The sequence below is a fragment of the Homarus americanus genome, unplaced genomic scaffold, assembly GCF_018991925.1.
Source record: "Homarus americanus isolate GMGI-L3 unplaced genomic scaffold, GMGI_Hamer_2.0 scaffold55556, whole genome shotgun sequence".
Lineage (NCBI taxonomy): Eukaryota > Metazoa > Arthropoda > Malacostraca > Decapoda > Nephropidae > Homarus > Homarus americanus.
In genome coordinates this window covers 77,724-105,399 of record NW_024739788.1, presented here as the reverse complement: position 1 = coordinate 105,399, position 27,676 = coordinate 77,724, and the positions used below count along the sequence as shown (strand labels likewise).

The 27,676-nt window shown below is 39.4% G+C and overlaps 1 protein-coding gene across 2 annotated transcripts in view; it reads left to right on the top strand.

The window, feature by feature from the left end:
* The first annotated feature begins 6,176 nt into the window (after positions 1-6,176).
* The window catches only part of LOC121874980 (ubiquitin carboxyl-terminal hydrolase 5-like), a 37,345-nt gene continuing 15,845 nt past the window's right edge, over positions 6,177-27,676 (top strand). The window contains exons 1-9 of one of the 2 annotated variants that reach the window (XM_042379328.1): positions 6,177-6,354; positions 9,267-9,392; positions 10,521-10,700; positions 14,146-14,292; positions 18,227-18,374; positions 19,906-20,018; positions 21,343-21,490; positions 24,035-24,221; positions 25,948-26,167. In XM_042379328.1, the coding sequence (XP_042235262.1) occupies positions 6,259-6,354; positions 9,267-9,392; positions 10,521-10,700; positions 14,146-14,292; positions 18,227-18,374; positions 19,906-20,018; positions 21,343-21,490; positions 24,035-24,221; positions 25,948-26,167 (1,365 nt within the window). In that variant the 5' untranslated portion in view covers positions 6,177-6,258. The remainder of the gene's footprint in view (positions 6,355-9,266; positions 9,393-10,520; positions 10,701-14,145; positions 14,293-18,226; positions 18,375-19,905; positions 20,019-21,342; positions 21,491-24,034; positions 24,222-25,947; positions 26,168-27,676) is intronic. The other variant, XM_042379329.1, reaches the window with a different exon arrangement.

Genomic DNA, 27,676 nt, shown 5'->3' with positions numbered 1-27,676 from the left:
TCCCACACCTCCTCCCACCTCCACTACCTCCCTCCCTCCCTACCTCTCCCTCCCTACCCTCCCTCCTGCCTCCCTCCCTCCCTCCCTCCCTCCCCACCTCTCTCCTCCTCCCTACCTCTACCTCCCTCCCTCCCTCCCCTACCTCCCTCCACCTCACCCTCCCTCCCTCCCTCCCTCCCTCCCTACCTCCCTCTTCCTCCCTCCCTCCCTCACTACCTACCTCCCTCCCTCCCTCACCCTCCCTTACTCCCTCCTCTCTTCTCCTCCCTCCTACTCCTCCCTCCCTCCCTCCCTACTACCTCCCTCCCTCCTCCCCATGTCCCTCCCCCCACTACCTACCTCCCTCCCTACCTCTCTCTCCCTCTACCACCCTCCCTCACCCTCCACTACCTCCCTCCCTCCCTCCCTACCTCTACTACCTCCCTCCCTCCCTACCCCCACTATCTCCCTCACCCTCCCTACCTCCCCCACCTACCTCCCTACCTACCCCACTCCCTCCCTCCTCCCTCCCTCCCTCCCTACCTCTACCACCTCCTCCCTCCCTCACCCCACCACTCCCTCCCTCCCCACCTCCCACTACTCCCTCCCTCCCTGACCACTACCTCCCTCCTCCTCCTACCCCTACCACCTCCCCACCACCTCCCTCCCTCCCCACTCCTACTCCCTCCCTCCCTCCCTTACCTCTACTACCCTCCTCTACCCCCACACTCACCTCTCCCTCCCTCCCCACTCCCCACACACCCTCCCTCCCCACTCCCACCACCCTCCTCCCCACCTCTACCACCTCCTCCCTCCCACCTCTACCACCTCCCTCCTCCCTCACCTCTACTACCTCCCTCCCTCCCTTACCCTCCCACTACTCCTCCCTCCCTCCCTCCCACCACCTCCCTCCTCCCTACCTCTACTCCCCCTCCCTCCCTCCCACTCACCACCTCCCTCCCTCCCCGCCCCACACCTCCTCCCTCCCTACCTCTACCACCTCCTCCCTCCCCACTCCCCATTTACTCCTCCCTCCCCACCTCCATCACCACTCCCTCCCTCCCTCACCTCTACTACCTCCCTCCCTCCCTCCCTCACCCCACTACCTCCCTCCTCCTCACTCCCACTACCTCCCTCCCTCCCTCACCTCTACCACCTCCCTCCCCACTCTCTCACTACTCCCTCCCTCCCTACCTCTACTACCTCCCTCCCTCCCTACCTCTACTACCTCCCTCCCTCCCCACTTACTACCATTTCTCACTACTTTTTATACTTTTGTGTTGTAGTGTGTTGTAGTGCTGTGTTGTGGTGCTAAAGGGGTGTGCTGTGTTGTAGTGCTGTGTTGTGGTGTTGTGTTGTGGTGCTGTGTTGTGGTGCTGTGTTGTGGTATGTGTTGTGGTGCTGTGTTGTGGTGCTGTGTTGTGGTGCTGTGTTGTAGTGCTGTGTTGTGGTGCTGTGTTGTAGTGCTGTGTTGTAGTGCTGTGTTGTAGTGCTGTGTTGTGGTGCTGTGTTGTGGTGTGCTGTGTTGTAGTGCTGTGTTGTAGTGCTGTGTTGTAGTGTTGTGTTGTGGTGCTGTGTTGTAGTGGCTGTGTTGTGGTGTGCTGTGTTGTGGTGCTGTGTTGTAGTGCTGTGTTGGTAGTGTTGTGTCAGGTGCTGTGTTGTGGTGCTGTGTTGTGGTGTTGTGTTGTAGTGTTGTGTTGTATGTTGTGTTAAAGTGTTGTGTGTTGTGGTGTTGTGTTGTAGTGTGTTGTGTTAGCAAAGGTGTTGTAGTGCTGTTGTAGTGTTGTGGGTTAGAAAAGGCCAGGGGTTGTGGTGCTGTGTTGTGGTGCTGTGTTGTAGTGTTGTGTTGTAGTGCTGTGTTGTAGTGCTGTGTTAGAAAGTTGTTGTGGTGCTGTGTTGTAGTGCTGTGTTGTAGTACAAGTTGTAGTGGTTGTGTTGTAGTGTTGTTGTGGTGCTGTGTTGTGGTGTGTTGTGTTGTGTGCTGTGTTGTGGTGCTGTGTTGTAGGTGCTGTGGTTGTAGTGCTGTGTTGTGGTGCTGTGTTGTGGTGCTGTGTTGTAGTGCTGTGTTGTGGTGCTGTGTTGTGGTGCTGTGTTGTAGTACACAGGGGTTGTAGTGCTGCTGTGTTGTAGTGCTGTGTTGTGGTGCTGTGTTGTAGTGTTGTGTTGTAGTGTGCTGTGTTGTGTGTTGTGTTGTAGGGCAAGTGTGCTGTGTGTGGTGTTGTGTTAGGTGTTGTGTTGTAGTGTTGTGTTGTGTTGTGTTGTGGTGTTGTACAGAGGTGCTGTGTTGTGGTGCTGTGTTAGGTGCAAGTTAGAAAAGTGCTGTGTTGTAGTGTTGTGTTGTGGTGTGTTGTGTTGTGGTGTTACAGTGTTGTGTTGTAGTGTTGTACAGTAGTGTTGTGTTGGTAGTGCTGTGTTGTGTGCTGTGTTGTAGTGTTGTGTTGTGGTGCTGTGTTGTGGTGTACAAAGTTGTAGTGCTGTGTTGTAGTGCTGTGTTGTGTGCTGTGTTGTGTGTTGTGTTGTAGTGCTGTGTTGTGGTGCTGTGTTGTAGTGCTGTGTTGTATGCTGTGTTGTAGTGCTGTGTTGTGGTGCTGTGTTGTGGTGCTGTGTTGTGGTGCTGTGTTGTGGTGCTGTGTTGTGGTGTTGTAGTGCTGTGTTGTGGTGCTGTGTTGTGGTGCTGTGTTGTGGTGCTGTGTTGTGGTGCTGATTTGTAGTGCTCAGGAAGAAGTCTGTTTAGGAGGACTCGGGCGATAATCTCGCCAGCTACGGACAGCAGCGAGACACCACGGTAGTTGCCACAGTCTGACCGGTCTCCCTTGTTCTTATAAATGTTGACTATGGAGGCGTCTTTAAGAGCTTGGGGAATTTCCTCCTTTTCCCATATATTCTCCAGGAGAGAGTGGAGACGGCTGGTAGGCAGAGGTCTTCCTGCTTTATACACCTCTGCTGGAATTCCAACAGGCCCTGAGGCTTTGTTATTTTTCATCTGTTTGATGTCAATACCTACCTCATACAGGGCTGGAGGATAGCTGAGGTGGGTCAGCTCTGGATGCTGAGGGACCTGTTGGGTAGTCATGACATGCACATCGGTGTTTCGATTGAGCAATGAATGGTAGTGCTCTTTCCAGCGCTGAAGGAGGCCTTCATCGTCTTTAATTATGAAGCTACCGTCAGATGAGAGGAGGGGAACTGCCCCACGAGTGGTTGGCCCATAAAATGTTTTAATGAAATTGAAAAATTCGCTCATCTTGTGCTGATCTGCATGTTTTGGTATTCCACATGCTTTAATTTTAAGCCAGTCATTCTTTAGAATACGAAACTCCCGCTGGGCCGCCGTTTTCCTCTTGCGGAAGGTATCAGCTATGGTCCGAGACTTAGAGTTGTTCTGCCAGTCAGTTAAAGCAGCAAGTTTAACATTGATGAGTACATTGATTGCCGGGTCATTTGCATCAAACCAGTCCTGTTGTATTCTTTCGATCTGGCCGAGGGTCTCTGCAGGTTTTTGTCATGACAGTGTTGAGAATACCCCATTCGGCACTGGGATTTGGGTTGTTTGTTGCCGGGTTGTTTATCAGCCCATGTTCGAGTTGCTCTCTGAAAGCATGTGCTACCGCTGGATCCTCCAGACGCTTAGTGTTAAAACCTCTTCTGGAGGCTTGCTGTCTTCGCCGTTTTGGGGCGATGTGAAGTGAGAGCTTGGCTCTGACAAGTCGACGATCAGTGTCACAGTGGTACCCCTCAAGGTGGAGTACTTAGCCCCACTTTATTCAATGTTCTTATGAATGCATTATTAAATTTAATACCAGACAACCCCAGCAATGTCACAATCAGCTATGCTGATGATATTCTTATACAAACTAAAACTCATCGTGAAATGCAAACCACCCTGAACCATGTATACGCAGCCTGTGAGAACCTCGGTCTTATTATTTCCACTGAGAAAACTAAGGTGTTCAACAAACACGCTGGCAACCGCAAACGCGGCCCCGCCAAGTTCAAGATAGGTAACAACACTATTGACTATGTTTCTTCTTTTAAATATCTTGGTGTTTCCGTCCCTTGTACCCTACCTGCCATACAACAGCTAACCCGCCAATGTACTGACAGACTGAGACCTCTTAGAAGTGTAGCGGGGTACAGCCCGCACTATGGTGCTAATATTAGAATTGTTAAAACAATGTACCAAGGCTATGTAAGATCTCTGATAGATTACCACGCACCAGCCCTGGTCCTTCGTGACGGTAAAGGCGTTGACAAGCTCGAGAAAAATGCAAAATAAAGCCCTCAGAATTATCCTAGGGTGTCCCATGAGCACTAAAGTACTTAATATGAGGAAAGAACTAGGTATACCCAGTGTTAAAGATAGAATAACTAAGTCAACCTCATGATAGCCCTGAGGCTTCTGCGTGGTGATCCTGATAACATTGTTTCCTTAAAATTGCTAGAATGTGTGAACCATAGGACTGGTGAATCTAAATGGAACCAAACTACAGCTACACATATGAAGATGTTTGGACTAGAACACCTGTACAAAGCTGAGACACAACAGCGCTTCCTGCCACCCTGGCGGACAGTTCCCCTCGATATCACAATACCGACATATCCGCCTAAAAATTAATTATACAAAGTATTTATCTCCAACACACTGCCAAAGTGAGAGCTCTTGAACACATACACACTCTACAGACTGATGATAATATCACACAGACCATCTACACTGATGGATCTCTTAACACCGCCTGTGGGAGGGCTGGAAGTGCTATTGTTGTGACTCAACCTGACGGTAATATAATTGAGAAAGGAGTTAGAATTAACAACTGGGCATCCACTCTAGAAACTGAATTAGTTGCCATACTCACAGCTATTAAATTCATTGAAACCACTGTTACTGACAGTCTCATCATCACTGACTCTCTATCCTCACTACTTGCCCTTGGTACCCTCGACTCAAGTTATCACGCGCTTGTCTCTGAAGCCAGACACAAATATGCGTGCCTTGTTGACCGGGGTGTCAGGGTCAAACTGTTGTGGATCCCCTCTCACATAGGCCTCATAAAACATTACAGAGTTGATGCCCTCGCCAAACTCGCGTCTAACAAAGACACCGTTGAATACAATCTTGGTTTGTCAAAAAGAACTCTTAAAACTGTAATTAGGAAGGAACTTATTGATGAATTTGACGCAAGAAGACAAGTGCAAATAGACATTAGTCGATCCATAGTTTACCATGATGAGATGTATCAAGTGAAACATGTACAGTATGTGGAGCAAGTACCTAGATCACTAGATTACAAGATGTTATAACCGCTAGGCTAAGGTTAGGGTATAAGCACCTCTGGCAGTATGTTCCTTAAGTAGATGTGAACAAGACTAAATGTAAAGTGTGTGGCCATACATATGGCCACACACTTGAACACTACGTCCTGGACTGTGTGAAGATAGAACCTTTTAGGGACAGGTCCAAGCACACTGTGTGTGAAATGGCACAACACTTCATCTCTAATGGCAAGATAGTCGACATATTAAGATTATATCCACTTTTTTGCACTTAGTAGCTACAGGTATATCAATTCCCATGTATAGAACCAAATACACTAAGTACTTGAATACCTCTTACGCAAATGTTAATACAGAGTGTGAGGCCAGACACACACTGCCTCACACCCCTGTACTCACGCAGTTGTGAATAAGTTACCCTTTGTGTATAGAACTAAACAAATAATGTTTTTGAAATACTGTGTAACATTCAGTGCCATAATATACTAACCACGGGGGTAAATTATTCTTCCCCTTTGTATACCATACCCACTACCCAGTAATCCTTTTGCGCTACCGCTCACAGGATGAGTATGGGGTGCACAATAAACTAGCCGCTGTAAGCGGCAAAGTTCAAATATTCAATTCACAGGAACAAAGAAGGAAAATTTTAAACATCATAAACTACAAACGTTGTGAATATAGTTCATATTTAAATCAGTAAACAAAATTTAGGATACTATAAGTAATAGGTACAATGAAAATATAGTATTGGAAAATATTTAAATTAATAAATAAAACAACAATAAATAGGCTCGTTGTGTGTGCGGCATCAATTATTTACACCATTTATATTGATCTATGCCAAATAAGCGGACATTTTAACACCTTTTTGTATATATATCTGAGCTTTTAAATTACTTTTAACTTTGACAAAGTATAATTTGCCGAAAGTGAATTAATACCGTCAGAGAGCCGCCGCGGTCATAATAACCTTGCTTTGGTTTGGCCTCTTGTGTCACTGCCATGGAGAAGCTCAGGAACCATTTCACCAAGATTCTCATTCCCAAGGGCGGGGACAAGGTTTATAAGGATGAGTGCATGTTCAACTTCGACACCCCGGTGAGTGTGTGGTCCTGGGTGCTCGTGTAAGGTGTAATGGGTGAGTTTGGGCCCCAAGTGACGGTGCCTTGTTTCACCAGTATTGACTTGATCACCAGTCAGTTTGAGTTGATTTATTCAGTAAATATTCATCAGTGCAACCATATATATTTGGGTAAATATTCGTCCATTGGCTGACCTCAGGTATTGATACTTTTTTTGTGTGTGTTTATTATGGTGTTTAGCTCAAATCTGACCTCATTTATGGTGCAAATTGGTGATTTAGGAAAACCAATGAGTAACATCTATATTAATGCTGTCAACGAATCGTCCAAGAACACACTGCTTCTCCACCATATTTTTTGTTGTTAATTGGTAGTGACAGTCTTCTCTTTTGGGGAAGTGTTTCTTTTGTATAATTTATACTATAATACCATCGGAGGAGGAGCAGGTGGTGCGCGGGTCGTGTGAGTCACATTACCATGCTATATAATACATGACTCAACTCTGGAAAAATAACGTTTCCCCAATAAGGGGAATACGTTATGTTAGGTTAAATAAGGATAAGTTGAATACTGACAACATTATATAACCACGCAGGGGTTGCTAGGGGGTTAGGTCAGGTTAAATAAGGAAAGCATTAGTTTTTTTGTTTTTCCCCAGAAAAAAATCCAAAAAAAAGCAGCAAAATTCAATCAGGAAAAAAAAAGTTGGTAAATGTTCACTAATGGACCGACCTTTGTTTCCATATAAAAAATAAGTTTTTCCGATGTTATTGATGAGTTTCGAACAAATTTGATATTCATTTCAGCCGGATATCAAGAGTATTTTTTAGACCCCCCCCCCCCTGCCCTACCCTACCCTACTCTACCCATCAATCTTAATGAAATTTTTTTATTTTTTTCCGAGTAAATCTCATAAATAAAAAACCAACAAAACCAAACCTAACACTATTTTCTCTGATGAAACTCTACAATTGACGTAAAATAATCTCTATCACAATGTCAGCACAGCTCTTCCACCTGTTCAGCCATATCTGGTACTGAAAATTAAAATCTCCACTTCCGACGCACCCACGCATTGTTCATTGGCTAAGACAAAAACTCTTGCCCAATAATAAGTCTCCTATCGCTATAGCCAATAAGAAACTCCCACACCACTCCACCCCTCGCACATGCTCTGTAGATGCTTAAGAAGTGAAGATGGAGGTAAGGAGCACTGCGTGGTAGGTGGTCAGACCTCCGCCAGATGTAGCAACAAATGGCGACACTTGTGACTGACCAAATCTAAAAATATTGAAAAATTAATATCTCGATTATCCTTAATTTTCCGGTTCAAATATCACAGAAGATAAATGTCTTAGAATTGTCTAAACATTATGAACTACATATTAATAACAGCGAGAGAAAGACCGGTGCTGTACTATAAATTCACCAATTGTTTTTGCTGGCAAAATCGCTCCCAACACCTAAGTAAAGGCTTAAACCTCCCCTCCCCCCAAAAAACTCCTTTGTAACTGAAACTGCTAAGTTGCACCAAAATGGCAGTTAAGTATGAGTAAAACACACCATAAAACACACAAAAAAAAGAAAACTAACCTAACCAAACCTAACCATTTTTTGGAGCTGCTACTGTGGTGGAGGGTACAGCTGGGTGATCTGGTTCGCTTATGGTTACAGACAAAAAAAATTCTGTCTTTTCTTAAAAGTAAACCATTTCTACAAGTAGGACACTATCTTGATGTTAGTAGGACACTGTGATCTTGTAATATTTGGATTGCTTCACTATTTTTCTGATAAACTCTCTGATTAACAGCTAGATAAGGGAAAGAGCACTTTTTGCATGCCATCACGAGCTTTCAAAATGGCTGCTTCAAAATGATTGGCCAGCCAAGTCACATGACACGATACTTGAAGATCATTGGTTGTCATGTCGCAAAGAGGAGGAGGAGAGGACGAGAAAAGTCAATGGCAACATGGCGGGTACAGAAAGTTACACCTAAAAAATTGCGAGATACTCCATTAATATTGATTTGTACAAGAATTGATATGAAGTTTTATGTTTGTTTTTTATAGCCTTTGTGTCTGTAATATTGAAGATTGGAAACCTGCAGACAGCCAATGGATGAATATTAACCTATAAATATTTTTATATATACTTGTACACTATATATATTTATATACAGGTGCTCCTCTACTTAAGAACATTCACCTTGCAAACTTTCAGAGATACAAAACACCGTCACTGAGGGGGGTTACCTGCCAGAACAGGTGTTTAATGTAGATGAGACTGGATTATTTTGAAGAAAATTCCAGATAGAATAAACATTGCCTAAGAGGAGAAGAGTGAGCCAGATTTTAAGGCTGTATTAAAGGATATAGCTGTACTTGTACTAAATGTCAATAATATTTTCTTTTTTTTACAATATGTTTGGTATCTACAAGAGTAAAGTTGGACTTACAAACAAGCCTCAGGAACGTAACTCGTTCGTAGGTAGAGGAGCACCTGTATACTCTATATAACCTAAAATAACAGAGGCAGTATTATCTCCTATGTGGCCCTGGGAGGCGGAGTTTGGTTAATACTTGTGGACGTTGACCATGGGTGTTGCATGTTCAGAATATCTGCTAAAAGACGTTGTGGAAGGAGTATTAGTTGTAGATCAGGTTTAAAACTCACCCTGAACCCCCACACTTAACACATGTTGGGGAATAATAACTAACTCAACGCTAGACTTTGGCTCATGTTGGTAGGAATGAACAGTTGTACTAGTGCTCAGTGGTTCATCTTTGCTGCCTTCTGATGTAGTTAAGCGTGATATGTTTTCTTAATACTGACAAAAAAGAAAAGTAAATTAAATAACATAAAATGTTCTCACGTATGCTAACTATCATTTTAATAGGATTTTTCTTATATAGATTATTTCTCAACAGGAAAGTGAGACTGGATTATATGTTTGTCTGAACACCTTTCATGGCTGGAGCAAAGAACATGTTACAAAATACTCACAAAAGTCGGGGAACTGTGTCTTCTTGCACCTCAGACGGAACAAAAAGGAAGTATGTACTGTGCTGTATCGTGCTTGTTGTCTTTAATACTGCAGAACTCTTAGGGTTAATAAAATGGTTAGTGTTTGCTCACCTGTACACTGTACTGTACAGGCAGTTCCTGGGTTACCAACGTCCAACTTACTAACATCCGCCGATATGAACGCGGTTAAATATTTAATTTACAGTATTTTACTTACGTGATGACTTTTTTTTTACTTTAATTTCCTGTATTTGGTTATTTTATTTCTTCTTTTCTCTTAAATTAAGTGATTTTAGATGTACTGTATATAAGTAAACTTGGCTATGATGTAATGGGATTTTAAACATTGTTCTGTAAGTATGGTATGCACATAACATGTGTTTCGACTTACTTACATTTTCGACCGAAGAACTTTCTCAGGAATGGAACTCGTTCGTAGCCCAGGGACTGCCTGTACTGTACTTGTATGACATGTAGTTTAATTTAATCCTCTATGAATCCTTTATGATATTTTGTTTCATCCAAAGAGTCTTAATGATATCTGATTTAATGGCACCTTGCCAATGGCTCTTCCATGTTTATATTCAAACGCCAGTAATATTCAATACAGTAATCATCTTTTATATGACTATGTATTGTAGTGTGCACTATTATACAGTATACAGTACATTATGTATGTGCAGTATATACACAGTATTGTAGTGTACACTACAGCTACTGTATGCATATTTCATAGCTGTACAGCCCTCCTGGATGGCCTGTTATACAGCTTGGTTAGGTTATATTAAAGCCCAGATTAAGCCAAAAGAAAAGCAGTTGGAACTATCATCATATTGACAGAACCATCCCATTATAACTTTGAATCCTGAAACAATATTGTAGAAATGGGAAATGCCCTTAAAGGCCAGAGGCTAACAATAGAGTAAACTTATGGGGTTGGGCTATGTATTAATATATACAGTACGGTATTATCTTTTTTCCAAGGAATGGTACCTGGTATTTGTATTCTGGTATAAGAGAAAGGAATAGCTACAAGCATTGCATCTGGAGTAGTACGTTGATTTTAACTAGTCATTGTATTTATTCAGGTATAAACATACACATAATGAAAGTTGGAGTTATCTTTTACATATTAATTTGGTATTATATTTTTTTAGCTTCCACCTGAGAAAGAAATGGAGCCAGAGAAAAAGATTGCACGCCTAGCAATCGGTGTAGAAGGTGGGTTCAACCCTGATGCAAGCAAGAAGCGGTATGAGTACGAGGAGCACAACTCTCTGGTGATCCTGCCAGATTTTGATATCATACCATTACCTAATCCAGACCTCCCAGAAATTGTAAGTTTTCTTTAAAGTGTCAGACCTTGGTGCAGCACAGGCATATAGGCAACCTTTCCTCAGTCATGGGTCACATTACTGTTTAGGTATTTATCTGCTGGCCAACCCACCAAAATTTATACCCAACTAAACCCTAAAGTAATGTTAATATTGTATTAGCACGTCCACCTTAAGATATTTTCAGTTTACAACCACAAATCTTTTTCGAGTCCCAACGTCAGTACACAGACAAAATTATCGTTTGTAATTCACTTTAAAATGGCTGGCAAGCTTAAAAGTGAGAGTTTTGTGGTGTTGAGAAGAAAAAGAGACACCCATTTTAGATTTTCTATGTATTTTTAACCCTTAAGCCCTGGGTTAGGGTGCTGCTGGCAGTACCCCCCACACGAGGTTAAATAATAAAAAAATCAACATTTCCAAAATTAATTAAAAAATGGCGGGAAAATAGTCGGATGTTCTGGAACGTCACCCGGGGCCTAAGGGTTAAGCATTTTCGAATTACGGCCTAGATTTGGGTCCCTAACCTCGTCGTAAGTCGGGGAGGAGCTGTATACGTATACAGTGGTCCCTCGATTAATGAACACATTGGTTCCACAGAGTCATTTGTTAACTGAATCCATTATTTCAATGGGATATTGGCTAATTGGTTCCAACTCACAGAAACAGTACATACAAAGTACAAGTACTATAGTATACCGGTAATAGAATTAACAAAACATTAAATATAAACTAAATACCTGTACAGTACTGTACTGTACAGTATACAGTGAGTTCTGCTATAACACGTGTTTTGATAACGCGAATTTGCTCTAACGCCATTTATGAATTAGGAACGATATTTGTATAACACGAACGCTTGTTTGCTATAACTCGATTTTTGCTTACTATTTCTCCAATTTTGTGGTATTAATTGTGAATATGGTAAAGAAGAATATCTCCAAGAAGCGTTCTGGTGATAGAATTCCCGGTGATGATCGTAAAAGAAAGGATATAACACTTGAAGAGAAGCTCGATGTTATCAACCTCAAAATCACCCTTCTCCCCCATCAAGTTACATTCATATTTTTTCAAGGTAAAGTGTTACATTTACTGTATGATTTCATTGTTAGATATGAATGTAACATTTATTTAGACTGTGCTATCCTTTGTGTTAGGCTAACTACTAAATTTTTTCGATTTCGAGTAATCTGCACCTAACCATATTTTTTCCCTAAGCCCTGTTATTTCTATTATGCGATTTTCTGTAACACGATATTTTACAAGAACACAATTATCGCGTTATAGCAGAACTACCTGTACTGTATAATAATAAATAAAAAACAAAAGAATGCAGTGGTCCCTCGGTTAACGAATTACTTTCCATAAGAATCTTCAATTCAGTTAATGAACAAACATTTTATTAACGAAATTCTTACGAAAACATGTCAACATGTTTTGGCTTGCTCTTCGGCTGGTAGATTAGTCCGCCAATACAGTAATCGGTTCTAGGGCTTACATTCATTTCCGTTGGAGTAAATATCAAGAAGGTTGTGCTATTCAATATTTTTCCAAGTTTTATATTAAAATTATTACCTGGTAGTCATTTTAACACTTATTTAACATAATTACAGTACAGGGAACTAGTTTTTGGTGCGCCCATCAGCCATTTCACTCACCCACCAAGGCGTCTGTTTGTGTCTGTTCAGTGGAGGAAACACCTTTGGATCTCTTGAACACAGAGTATTTTTATGTTTTTATAGTACAATTATTGGTCATTCTGAAATTTATTTAACATATTGATAAGATATAGTGCAGTGTTGATTTAAAGAAAATAATCTTTGAATTACACCTTGTGAACTTAAAATTTTATTGGTGAAATGAGGTATCAAGCATGGGTTCCCTGAAAGGTGATATCTCCTCCATCCCCACTTCCTTCTCTTCTCCCTTCTCCTCCACCCCCACTTTTAATTCCCATTATCATCATCAACCAGGAGCCTTCTATATACACATCTCAAAGAAAGTGCACTTTACTGCATTTTTTTTTACTTTGTACAGTGGGGTATGCTATAACGAACGGATCCTACTACGAATATTCCTATAACGAACGGTTTTACCTATAAAATTGAGAATGCTATAACGAACGCAACTCCTACAACGAACGCGGATGAATACGGGACTATTTCGCCTGGCGCATGAATATTGTTGTACCGCGACCCACAACAAGAGCGTCAGGCGCCATCTTTGTCTCATTGTGTAGCCAGTGCACCACTTATTGTTGAAATTTCGTCTTTTGATGTGGAAATTCGCGTTATTTGTATAACTATTTTGTTATACAAGTATACAATTGTAACAATGAGTCGTCCAAAGCGAGTGAGAAAGCTAATAACCCTTGAAACTAAGAAAGAAATTATAAAGAAACGTGAGAATGGAAGAAGCATTGCGAAACTTAGTGATGAATATGGGATGGCTAAATCGACTATATGTACGATTTTGAAGAATAAAGAGGAGTTAAAAACTGTGCAAGTGGCTAAGGGAATCTTTAGACTTAGCAAAGCAAAGTGTAATGTGATTGAAGAGATGGAAAATTTACTCTTAGTGTGGATAAAGGAGAAAGAAATGGCAGGTGGTAACATTAGTGAAGCTATAATTTGTGAGAAGGCTAAACAATTGTTTGAGGACCTTAAAGCCAAGACTCCCAGTGGAAGTGATAGTGATGTGCCAGTGTTTAGGGGTACCTGCATGCTGAATAACACTAAGGTAAGATAAAGTACCGTATTTTTTACATTTTCCACATAATTTTTTCAGTGTTAAGTGGTTGTATTTGGGGGCCTGGAACGGATTAATCCTATAACGAACGAATGCTATAACGAACGAGGTTCTGGAACCAATTACGTTCGTTATAGCATACCCCACTGTATGTACTTTTCGTTGAGCTGGAACCAATTACCCAATAACCCATTGAAACAATGGATTTGGTTAACGAAATTTTCGGTTAACAAACAACCTTCTGGAACGAATTGTGTTCATTAACCGAGGGACCACTGTACTATATATGCATGATCAACTTTTTCATACTTCACAATCATTTGTGGGCAGCAAGCCAATAAACAGATTGGGTTGATGTTCCCTCTTGATAACCCTGATTCACTAGGTGAGTATCTGTTTAGGCAACAAGTTACACTGATCTACCAGGGTAGTGGTCTTGCCTCTAGAACACAGATGGCCCCCTGGACAAAACAGTATTCTATTGGAGGAACCTCCCAAGGGTCCAATCTCTTCCCCTCAGGTGTAAAAATAAAGATTTTTTTACCTCAGCCATTTTTGTTATTAACATATTATTGATGAAGCATGATTAGTACTGTATGCCATTTTGATCCTGTGATGATGATGAATTTTAGATAATATGCAACAGTATGACAATTTGTGCCTTGTGAGTGTTAATGTCTTGTATATCACTGCTCTACAGGCACAGCAAAGTGTAGCAGGCATTTTAAAAGCAGAGTCTGCACTTCACTTAGCTGAAGTTGAAGCTGCAGCTGGTGCCTGGGATGGGGAGGTTCGGCAGGTCACCAAACATGCAGACACTCTCAAACAGCTTGATAATGGGATTAAGGTATGTTTGCAAGTGACGTTTTATTCATTTTCTAATACTTTTTTGTAGGTTTATGCACACTTATTCCCCATATTCACGAGGGTTATATTCTTGGAAATCGTCGCGTATCGTGAATTTGCAATTACTGTACTTGATTAACCCTTAAAGGTCTGACAAATCTTGGGAAGTCTCCCTTCAGAAACTGAATTGTAGGCCAAAAAATGAAAATCATAAATTGAATGTTCTAGTCTTATGAAATGTTAGACATAAAGTACTGTACATGTTAGTCAATAGGAAATAACATAATTTTTACTGTACAGTACTCGCCACCTATGGATATTGGCGAGGTGGAGAAGTCGGCGAGACATCGTACCTCAGCACCCCTCTAGCAGTTATCACACATCTGGGAGTGAACGGTGGTGCACTACCAACTCACTCCATGTTCTTACAACTTCACAACACCTTCACATGGTTCCTTATTATTACACTACCTGGTATATACATTTCATTCACCACTCTGTAGCTTGGAGTGGCATGGCTTGGGAGCTAGAGTTCTAAGTGGGTAATCTAGAGAGGTAGACGTGCGACCTTCCTCCATGGTGACAACTGTTATACTGGTTATGTGCTTAAGATACAGTCAAGGATAAGTGTGGGTGAGCGGGGATAAGCTGTTGCCATAATAATAGTCACGCTACTCATGCAGGAAAATAAAAAAAATTAAGTGCTAGATTGACGACATCAGACCTCTACTACGCCGGGCGCTCTGGGACAACGTCAGACCTTTAAGGGTTAATACCTGATGGAAAAAATAGGGTATGGTACCATGGCTAACAAGTTTATGATTTTTGTCTTAATATTTTGATTTAGAAAAGATTAATGTTTCAGAGATGGTGTTTTCTCTCCGTATGATTCAAGTCTGAATACTGTATGTAATAAAAACGTAAGTTATATCACTCAGGATATTATAGTCTACCCTAGTAAAACCGTTTTCTTTAATAATGAGCAAAAGAGTAAAAATTACAATACTGTACTCTAATATGGCTTAGAAATAAAGAAAATATAATATAAAACTATAAATAAGAAAAGTGAAGAGCATAGGTGTGTATGTGTTGGTGCTGAACATGTACGAGTACGTGTGTGGAACAGGGTTTGCCGATTTAAACCAATGTTTTAAACCAAAAGAATATATAACAAAATTTAATCTATTCCTTTTTCTTAGTTTTAATACGTTATTGTTGATTTTTATTACTTGCAGATGGTTTTAAGGATTTATAGTAGATTTGGAAAAGGCGTATGATAGGAGCGAAAAGGAGGAAGGCTATTAAATGCAGTAAAAGCATTCTATGAGAACAGCATGACTACAGTAAAGGGGAAAGAAAGTGAAGCATTTGACATTTATGTGGGTGTTAGACAGGGATGTGATATGTCCCAGTGACTGTTCAATACAGTAAACACTTGTTATTTGCGGCGGTTAGGTTCCAAGGAATGGCGCAAATAGCAACTTCTACTACCTTAGTGCACCACTGTATACCTATACCAAACAACTGACCAGCCGCGGCAGCACTCATCCTTTCTTTAACTTGTTTAATAATTCAATTTTCTTTGTCAGGGTCATCACTGACTTCTGCCTTTTACATTTCACTCCACTAGCATCACTAGCACTGACACTAGGCAGTGTTTTAGGGGCCATTTCACACAGAAACACTAAAGTTTTGAGAGTACAACACGAGATGCTGCATCAATGCTTGAGCGTGAACAGAGGGAGAGGAGATGCTGCGGCGGGTGACTCGTTGCACTGTGGGAAAAGGCTCGCATGCTAGCCACAATCTGCTTACCGCGAATCGTCGAAATTGAGAGTGACATTACATGGATGTGAACTATTATACGCTGGTGAAAGTGATGATAATAAGATTTCTTACAGGGCTGATTATAAGGCAGCCAAGTTACCACTGTCCAGTATAGCTTGTCACTGCTTCTGTTTATGGTTAGGCTCTGAGCCTCTGTTTCCAATTGTTCAGATCATGTATTAACGGGTTCAGGGGAGCCAAGTTGACACACCCTCCCTCCCTCCCTCCCTCTCATGCTTTTCACTTTTTTTTTATAGTTTTACATTATATTTTCTTTGTTTCTAAGCCACATCATTTATATAGAGTAATTGTTAAAGAAATCCATTTTTCTGAGAGCTGCACCAGGAGTCAGCTTGCTGACATGCCAGTCTGCTGTGGCCTGTGAATCTGTGAGAGATCATGGTAATGCATTTTGCCATTGTTACATATAATGAAAATAAAAGTTGTGGAAAATTCACTTCAATACAGGGGGTCCCTGACTTATGAACGTCCACTGATACGAACGAGGTTAAGCTCTAAATTTACTGTATTTTATTTACCCAATGACATATTTTTTCTTTCATTTACTGTATTTTGTCATTCTGTTTCTTCTTTTCTCTTAAATTAAGTTATTTTAGATGTATATAAGGACTTAGGCTATGATTCAGTGAGATTTTAATCATTGTTCTGTAAGTAGGTATAGGCAGCTATCAAACAGGGAGGTACTACCACCTGGGAAGATATTGGAAGCATAATGTGTTGTCTAATGATAGACCCTGCTGCCATATGGCATCACGAAAATTGTGACCAAGTCCCAGTTTGCTGATCTGACTTTCTGCTTCATTTACACACAATTGCAGGGTTTCAATTGTTTCTCTTACTTTGACAATACAACATATATAATGTTTATCATTTCTCATTCTTGATTTATTTTTTCGATTTTGTATTTATTTATGATTATGATTGTTTAAGATTTTTTTTTTTTAGTATTTTGTTATTAATATTTATTAATTATTATTATAATAATAATAGTTATTATTATTATTATTATTATTATTATTATTATTATTATTATTATTATTATTATTATTATAATTATATTTTCGCCCCCCAGGCCCTGATGTGGGTCAGTAACCTGTGCCCGGGTGGGCTTATCCCCGAAAAAAAAAGTATGATATGCACATAGCATGTGCTCGAACTTAAGAACGTCCTGAGGAACAGAACCTGCTTGTAACCCGGGGACCCCCTGTATTCTATTGTGACTTGGAATAAAGAAAATATAATATAAAACAATAAAATAAGAAATATGAAGAGCATGGATGTGTGTTCTGTGTTGGAGGTGATCGTAGGTGTGGAAGCAGTGGGCAGTTTGTCAATAGCGCATCTGGTGACTCGGCTGGTTAGGCCTTTTACAGTTTAAATGTGCACTGCTATAAGTTTACTCTATCCTCTTTGCCACTGATTGTCAAGTTGATTTCAGCAAAGAATATTTCGGAAAAATAATGAAAGCACAAAAAAACTAAAATTATAAAGATAGTGCACACCCTACATCGCAGCTCAGCTGAGATGTGCTATCTCTGCCAAACGACCCTTAGCAACTGTTGCTAATGGTCAGTCGTCAGAGGCACTCAACCTAAACCCCCTCCCCTGTTCAGTACACGCAGCAGCTGAGGCCTAGAGAGGTGCAGGTGAAGTGTCTCCCCCAGCCATATGCTCTACACTCACTGTCTTTTTTTTTCCTCTAAGCCAAGTGCATAAATTTGAATGCATATAAGTTAAATGCGCATAAGATGCGACACGATTGTACTTAAATGAATTCCTTTAAACTTTCACCTGTAAAAGTAGAATAGTTTTTGCCTTTAAGCATGTAGAATGAGTCTGAATGACTGATCAAAGCTTGTGTTTTTCAAATTTGGCCTTGTAGTTAAAGTGTCATGTTTTCTACTTTTATTTGCAGTTTTGTTCAGCAATACAAAATTATTTGTATCTGGTACTTTTAAAACCTTACTCATTACATAATCATAGCTGTGGATAATTTTAGCAGGGGTTAAACTTAGTTTTTTTAACATACCTGTACAGTATTTAAAGTTTTGTACTTTAGTTAAATGCACCATTTTCACAATTTTCAGGTTCCTCCAAATGGCTGGAAGTGTGAACATTGTGATAAAACTGATAATTTGTGGTTAAATCTTACTGATGGAAAGATTCTGTGTGGACGAAGACAACTGGATGGCTCAGGTGGCAATAATCATGCTGTTGAGCATTTTGAGAAGACAAGTGAGTTTCACAGGTGTCCAGGAGATAAATTAACTTTAATTGTTTTTAGTAAAGTCTCAAGTTTTAATTAGGATTTTTAGTGTTGTTGAAATTCTCAGGTACAAGGGAATAGGAATCTTTAATCTTTGGCATGATTTTATGCTGTTTTGGGTAAGTTAGCCAATAGTGTTTGCTTGATGGCTGGGGGATATGTTTGGCTACTATAATCATGACTTAAACAAAGGAAGAAAACTTGTCTCAAATGAGTCTTTTCATATTATTTTCCTTTTAAAGGTTAATTGAAAAAATAATTAGTGGAGCCTTACTACATAACTGTTAGTCTGGGCAGGTAACAATCAGCTCACTTACATGATCATAATTTGATCATTAATTTTTGCACTTATTGATGAAATGAATCATCATCTTTTATTACCTTGATATCTTATGTGGGAATATTTTGTCAAAGGTTATATTTGTGTGCAGTAATTTGTGGAAAATATAGTACTTTACAGTTCAGTGGTTTCCAGTAAGATATCAGATCAAAATCCTGGATATCTAGTTACACTCACCAGATAGTTAAGTCTGATTCACACTAGCCCTCTTTGATGTCACAAAGCAGTGACTTCATACCGGCCTGTTTGGCAGATGTCATGTGTGAATTAGGGCACGTCCACTGCCCATTGATGTGGGAAGGATAAACTAATTTCATCTCAGCCGTTCAGGTGGAAAGTGTTGGTGCCCATCTGTATGCTGTTGAAATTAATCGAAGATTCATATTAAATTTTTGTCAAATAATAATGAAATTCAGCTTAGCTAATATCATCACTTAAAATATATGCATAGTAAACATTCATATTGGAAATGGAAAGATTCAATGCAATGATAATCCAGTACAGTACTGTATACAGATTTTGAGTTCATGGCAACTCTGCACAGAAGACATATTTTCTGGAGTTTGATTTGCTCCTCTTTCCAAAGGTGATGATCTTTTTCTTTGGAAATGATTTTTAACCCAACCTAACCTTAATGAATAACTAAGTACATTACAGTACTGTATATGAACAAATAAAATGAAGCAGGCTCAAGCTGTGGGATCAAGAACAGAACTGGGCTTCAAGTTCAAAATAACCCTAAACAAAATTATCGAGATCAATGGAGGGATCCAACACAGGCCACTGGCCTCTTTTCCTCAGCATGACCACCTGAAGTGGGTGGCCATGAGGTAAATAAGGTAGAAATTTAACATGAAGTTGCCTCTTGCTGGGGCCCCCGTGTGTAGCTGTGAAGAAGGCATAGCAAAGGCTATCATCCATGTTTGTTTACATTTTAACTCCTGTCTGAATGTACCACCATTTACGTCGTCGATGGCTGTACTGCATCAAAGATGGCCGTCAAAACGGGCTAGTGTGAATCGAGCTTCATTGTCATTTAAAAAGGGCAACGTCTTGTGTTGAAGTTTTTCTTGAAGGATTTCATTGAAAATATTCTGTTGATGTGGGTTAGATTTTCCAACCACTCTCTTGTAAATTAATTGTCTTGCCTATTGTTTCAGAGTACCCATTGTCAGTGAAGCTTGGCACTATTACACAAGATGGAAATGCTGATGTGTACAGCTATGATGAAGATGACATGGTGTTAGACCCTAACCTTGTGAAGCATTTGGCTGTAAGTACTGTCCATTATATGTAGAAAAAATGAACAAATTGCTGTGATTTAGTAAGACAAATTCTTGTTGATAATTTTGAAAACTCAATCCATCTTTTTCAATCACCATATCATTCAAAGGTACAGTCGACCCTCGTTAATTCGGACTGATAGGGGGGAAGGGTGTCCGTTTTAGCCGATTGTCCGAATTAACCGATTTGGGGGTTAATATTGCATTATATTTCAAAGTCATTGTTTTCGTCACGATTTTATCCCACTTTCCACTGTAATACGTACGTCATTTCAGCAAAAATATTACATTTCCGTGAATGCATTATATCAAGCACAGTATGAATAGAATACCATTGTAATATAACAGTATTTTAACCAAAAACTATTAAAAAAAACGAGTAACTTCTCTTGAACATCGGAAGGTAAGGTAAAATCTTTTGTTTTTGTCATGTATTTTATCCTATTTTACATTAAAATACATCACGTTTCAGCAAAACTACTATTTATTTCCGAGAATAATACATTACGTTTCAGCAAAACTACTATTTATTTCCGAGAATATATTCATTCAGGCACAGTTAAGGTAAAATATACATGTGATGTAACAGTTTTTTAACTGAAAACGATTCGAAAAACACTTGTGCCGTGTAGCTGATACTCAACAGCTGGTGGTGCGTCATGCGTCGTTGTAAACAATAGGAGGTTGAAGTAGATTACCTGTACCGGGTATTATATTAAGTGTGAAATATCAAAAAGGTTTTTATTACCTGTATTTTTTGTAGATCAATGAGAACTGTTATACCGTATATGATATGATAAGTTAGCCTGTGCTAAGAACTTCAACATAGACTACTGAAAACACGTTGTAAGGTAATTTAACCTATTGTAAGTTGGTGAGCTTCATTTGCTGAAGGAACTGCACAACTTTTCATTACTAATTGGTACATATTTTACATTTCCATTGTTTACTGGCAGTAAATGGTTAATATTTTTCATGTCTGAAGCTAAAAGTTGCATCTCCCTCCCCCCCCAACACTAGTGGTGGAGATGTTACATTTAACCAAAAAGACACTGGTGTTTTATCCCAGCAGTGGGTGGACCAGCATTTTAGCTTAAGGTCCGCGTAGGTAATATTCCTACAAATTTAAAAAAAGAAAAAGAAAAAAAGGTTTGTTCAGATTTTGTCCGAATTATCCGAAATCCGGATTAAAGGGGTCCGAATTAACGAGGGTCGACTGTAATTATAAAGTGGTATTTACTTAAAAAACATAATTATTTTAGAAAAGTCATTTTTACCTTAATTATATTTTAAATTTGTCTCAAATCTTTCCAGCATTTTGGCATCAACGTTAAAGTGATGGAGAAAACCGAGAAGACGATGCTTGAGTTAGAAATTGATTATAACCAGCGAGCGTGGGAATGGTCTCGACTCACAGAATCGGGAACCAAGCTAGTGCCAAAGTTTGGGCCAGGATTCGCAGGTAATATAATACATTGGCAGTTTTGATGTATAAACCATTGATACAGCATGATGATATTATGGTTGTGCGAGTCACATATTTTTTGCAGTTTGAGTAGTGTAGACTATAGGTGATTCACTGTAATGCGGATGGTAAAAACTGTTTAATTTACCTTGAGATTCTTAAGAGTTGATATTGTATGGAAGAAAGGGACATTCTGCTTCATGGATGACTCACTTTGCTACACCCAAGCTGCTTTTAAGGTGGATGGATTTATTGTAGTTTCTGTATATACGTAGAGTACAGTTAATTGACTATAAGCATTGTGAATCCGTATAGGCCAAGAGTTATCTGTGTATTACTCTCTCCAAAAGGGTGTTGATGGATTGGTTCCAATCCTTTTTTATTAAGTATTCTTGAGGTAACTAGGAAGGCACCAGTTGTTGAACTCTTCAGAGACCTTCATGAAGGAGGAGTTGGAATTTGCTGTCATACAAACAATGTTCCTTCTGGCTCACACATCCAGTAGAAGAACATCCATCTCACACAGTTTTGCATCAGTAGGGCATATGTGTCTCACAAAGACAGCCATAGTTTCATAATTTACCTTACCTTAGGTATTTGTATGCCTTTATTGTTTCCAAATCGTATTGATAAGGATGTTTGCATTGATGGTGTTGATATTATATAATGTATGTAAAATTTATTATATATTACAGTAAAACCTCGATAAATCGAAACTTCAGCTCATCGGAATTCGCTTTTTTCGGACTCTGAGATGCTCTGGTCACCAGAAAAAAAAATATTTTGTTTTAAGAAATAGGGAAAATTGTTAAAAATATCTTTTGGAATGAACAACACTTACTGAATACTGTACAGTGATCTAATCAGATTTGCTATAGGCCTACTGAGAACTAAGACACTGAGTAAGTAAGCAGGGGGGGGCTGATCGGGTTTATTTATTTATTGATTCAGTATCGGTATTATAATCTCATATGATTTGCCTCTTTTGGTTTATGGTTCATCATGATTAATATAACATCTTCAGTAACAGAGAAAAAATACAATACTGTATGTAATTTATAATATGACTTGAAAATAAAAGGATAAGCTGTATCAGAAAGTTATGTACTCAAGATGCATTTGTGCAAGAGCTTTCAGCAGACTAGTTTACAACAGGGGTCACTATAACACACTGTAAAGTATTTACCACCTTTGAGTGTTATATGATGACTCAGTTTGGCTACTTGTTCACTTAATTGATTAATGAATAAACCAGGGTATATGCAGACAGACAATACTGTACACTACAATATTACTTATTAAGTGATAATAAATACACTACAATAGTATTTATTAAGTAGTTATAAATACACTGCAATAGTATTTATTAAGTGATGATAAATACACGATTGTACCGTACTAATTTACTAAGTGTTGAAGACAGACTTTGTGGAAAGTCGATCAGCTTTTTTGCCCTTTGTAAACAAATGACTCAGTGTGTGCAGTGTTTTTTTTGTTTTTTTTGGAAACATTCTTTTAGGATAATATTTTATCAACCTGGTGCCAAATGATCCTAAATTATATGAGAATTATGGTGAAATTGCATAAAGAAGTGTTAAGGAATCTTGTGAGGGGGGGGGGGGGGGGGGGGAGCCACCCACCCTTGCATTCCCCTCCCCTCTGCCAGCTGGTCCCAAATAAACACTCCTCTTCCACACACAATATACTCCCACACTTATTTGTTTTTGGTTTTTATCTTTATAGTACAGTATACAGTTTTCCCTTTACCCATAAGACAAATTCTATGGTTACTTACATATAACACTTTACAGTAAATAACAATCATCTCTGAAAACAGTCGTCGACAACAACCAGACTTACCGGTATGTCTCATTTTCAACCCAGAGAGTTCTGTTTCATATTTTTGTTATTGTTGATGTAATATTCTTTTAATAACCTTGTTTTACACGTAAAGACCTTAGTTGTTGAAGTGCAGTAATAACATACTGATTTTCTTTAAACAGTTCAGATAAGCAGTGTTGTCTCCAAACCCCCAACCCCTCTATATTCACTTTTTTCGGACTGGGGTCTGCCCCAATTAGTCCAATTTATCAAGGTTCTACTGTACTCGTATATGTATATATATAAAGTGATATCTCCGTTAGCTGGAACAGTTGGTGCTGAGCACTTTTGGGAATGAGAGATTTCCGTGTAACAAAACGACAATCTCAAAGCCGGAAAAAATATCCCTCATCCCCGGAATTTTCCGGGTGGCCAAAATATTTTATCGGAAGTTCCAGAAATTGCACATTACATCATCTCTCGAACCCGGTAAAATGTCCTCCATCCCCGGAATTTTCCGGGCACTGGGAAATTTTTCATGGAATTTTCCTGAAAATGTGCCCCTTGGAAAATCTTTCCCAAAGCTGAAATTTTCCAGAAAATTCTGACTTTGGGAACAACTTTTCAAGGACATTTCAATTCCGGTTGAGAGGGTTTCTGGCTAATAGAGATATTGTATTACTTATTACTAATAATCTTTATTCATTTGATACATTATAGGGATGAGAAATCTTGGTAACTCGTGTTACGTCAACTCAGTAATGCAAGTACTCTTTACTGTTCCGGGCTTCGTGGAAAGGTTTTATCATCTTGGACAAACCATCAGGGAGAGCTACAGAGGATCTAACCCTGCAGAAGACTTTAATGTTCAAATGAGTAAACTTGCTCATGGCTTGCTGTCAGGAAGGTAAGAATTAACATTCAGTATATACAGTGCAGCAACCATGGTGGTACCTTCTTACTTTCAGTAAAAGAATGTACGAGTATATATAACATGACACTGGGTAAGAGACCCACCCAAGAAAATGAACATCTAGCCTTTCATGGTTTTACCCAGTAGAGCCCCGAGTCATGGCAACTGGTGGTAATCCAAGATCTCTCACTGCCCTGTGATGACCATTGCTCAAGGTGAGAGATCAGAGGTAATAGTTTGACCTAAACAAGAGAGTATTGGGAGTCATGGTGCTGCACAGTTCACTGTTTCTCCTTTGACTTTGTCATAAAACGTGTTACAATGGGATGCCATCTGTCCTAGTTTAAAAGATTTTGGGCAATGATTCGAAGTACTCAAAAAATTTTAATAAAGGATTACAATAAAAAAATTAAAGGGCTCCTTAAGACCCAGTTTGAACTAGAAACCAGAAAGACTCTGGCATCGTAAGGGAATGTGTGGCTGAATTGTTGTGTAATGAAGTGATTCATTAATAATGCATCTGTTCATGTCAAGATTTTCACAATGTAAAGTTTAGGATATCTGCTAATCAACAGATGAGATGGAGCCTACACAGGGGTATTTTAGCAATTTTTATTGACCTGGATGGATTGAGTGTGGTAATGTAATTACATTCCTGGTGACGCAACTGCCTAGGTTATATGCCGCCGAATTAAACTAAATAATTAGAAGGCTAACAACAAATAATGCAAGGAAGAAAACATAAATACTAAATAGCACAGAACTTTCATAAAAAACATTTAAATGTTAATAGATAAAACTCAAAGCTTGTGTAGGAGGCCAGCTCCCCTGCATGTGCATCAAAGAAAGATGGTAAGACACGCACACACACACATATCCCTTGGTACTCAGAGAGGTGCCTACAACAAAGATCTCTAAGACTGGGTGCACTCCACCAGGAGGTGTCGAACAGTCAATGGGACCAGGCAGTCATCACAAGGGAGAGGGGGTTCCCTCTCCATGAAAGAACCATGAGTCAGCTACGTGTGGCCAATTATTGACCTGGATGATGCCTACTGGCTTATTTCTGTTCACAGACCTTTTAGAGAAACCTGAACTTCTTTTGATAGCTGGCTTCTGATTCCTGGACACTAAACTGTCATCACAATATATGTGAGGGTTTGACCTCACGTTGTAACTGAACCAGTGAGGAGTGACCTGGATACTACCCAATTGTCTGGGATATAATTAGAAGTGAGGGGTGTTTCAATGCAAATCCGGCCTGCACAGTAGAAAGAATGAACTACAAGGTGTCCTAACTCCTCACACAGTTATTGTAGTCATCAGACGACCACCAATTTCCTGGCAAAACTCTTGAGGGGCCTGGATGTTCATATTTCTGGTCACTCATCACTGGCCACCTGGATATTGTTTTCTAAATCAAATCAGTATACTGTACTATAGGTAAACCTTCAAGCAAGAAATTTGGGTCAGGATGAAAATTTCTTTTTCTGCTGTCAGTCAAAGGCTTGCTTAATTATTTTCATCATTTATAAATGTGGTAGTTTGAAATTCAGTTTTTAAATAATCACCAGAACATTATAGCATGAAGATTGTGGAATTGAATAATGTTTCTCCATATTAACTGTCTACTATATAGCTGTGACTTAATTCAAAACCTTTATGAAACATTGTAACTTGCCCTGAAGGAACCCTTTTTTAAGTATTACCCAACTTACAGATATGCTGTGGCTCCAGACACAATAGATGAGAACCTAGACACAGATGACCTACAGCCTGGTATATCTCCGCTCATGTTCCGTACCCTGGTTGGAAAGGGTCATGCCGAGTTTTCAACCAAGAAACAGCAGGATTCAATGGAATTCTTGGAACATATAATTAAGATGACAGCATGCAACTCTGCCGGGGCAGCTGATCCTGGAAGCTGTTTTAAATTCGAGGTTAGATTGATGGAGTGGGGGGGTTAGATTTTCTCTATCACATATTTTATTTATTTTTTTCACTCAGATATGTTAGTAGGATTATGCAGTAAGTATGGAGATAATTTGTTAGCCTTATACTTACAGTACATGTTGAGAGGGGGGAGGGGCACACCCTGTTGTCTCAGACCACAGTATAGTACGAGACGAGATGTAAAACAGGTACTCCTTCACTCAGGCTTTTGATACACAATTTTCACAATTACCTAGGCCTAATGACATCTTCAACTCTATGTCTGAAAAACACTGTTTTTAGAAAGGTTTTATGCATCTTATTTCAACCTTAAGGTTTGTACACTTGGTAAAAGATCTTTCTTTACAATTCTTGTGCGAAACAAATGACTCCCCAAACGAAGGTTTTTGGTAAGGCCCATGAGGCATACCTCGTAGTGGTAGCCCTGCATGTCTAAGAGTGCAGCCACACTTGCTTGAAACATCTGATCGGCACGTTGAAACGAGGCGCAGGCTTAGTGCTGCTGCACTATCAATGTCTGAACCTTGGTCAGAGCCACTTACCTCGTTTCGTCTTGTTGAACATGTTTCAGGCAAATTGCCTCACCCTAATATTGTCATGAATCGAGTGCTAACTGTTACTGAAATACATGGTTATTCGCCAATCATATTTCAACGAAGTAATTTTATATTTTGAATAAAATAAATAAATAAATTAGGCCTACCATTATAGGTAGGAAATGTCTAAAAATCATGTCTACTGACCCTAGCAAGACAACAAACAGGACTGTTCAATTCAAATTTAATTTGACCCATCCTGCAAGACTTTTTTTTTTTTACCAAATATACATCTTTTTTTAACCTTATATTTTGTACACCTTATATAAACCTTATATTTTTAAAGTACACCTTATATAAACCTTATATTTTTAAAGTACACCTTATATAAACCTTATATTTTTAAAGTACACCTTATATTTTTCAAGTACACCTTATATAAACCTTATATATTTAAAGTACATATTATTTCAACCTTATATTTTAGGCAATTAACGCTGACTAAGTAAAGGGGACTAGAAATGAACCTCGTGTGATCCTGTACATGATAGTTTTGGTGTCAAATTATCATGACAATATTAGTTATATACTAAAACAATAATAATAGGGAAAGGTCTCTTCTGTTTGTAAGGAGTAGATGGTACTGTACTGTATTTGGTTAATAGTAGACCTTAGAAATATAGTTGAGTAAATCTGTAGTTCAAAGTACAGCGAGTTCTGCTATAACGCGTGTTTTGATAACGCGAATTTGCTCTAACACGATTTGTGAATTAGGAACGATATTTGTATAACGCGAACGCTTGTTTGCTATAATGCGATTTTTGCTTACTATTTCTCCAATTTTGTGGTACAGTGGGGTATGCTATAACGAATCTAATTGGTTCTAGAACCTTGTTCGTTATAGCATTCATTCGTTATAGGACTAATCCGTTCCAGGCCCCCAAATACAACCACTTAACA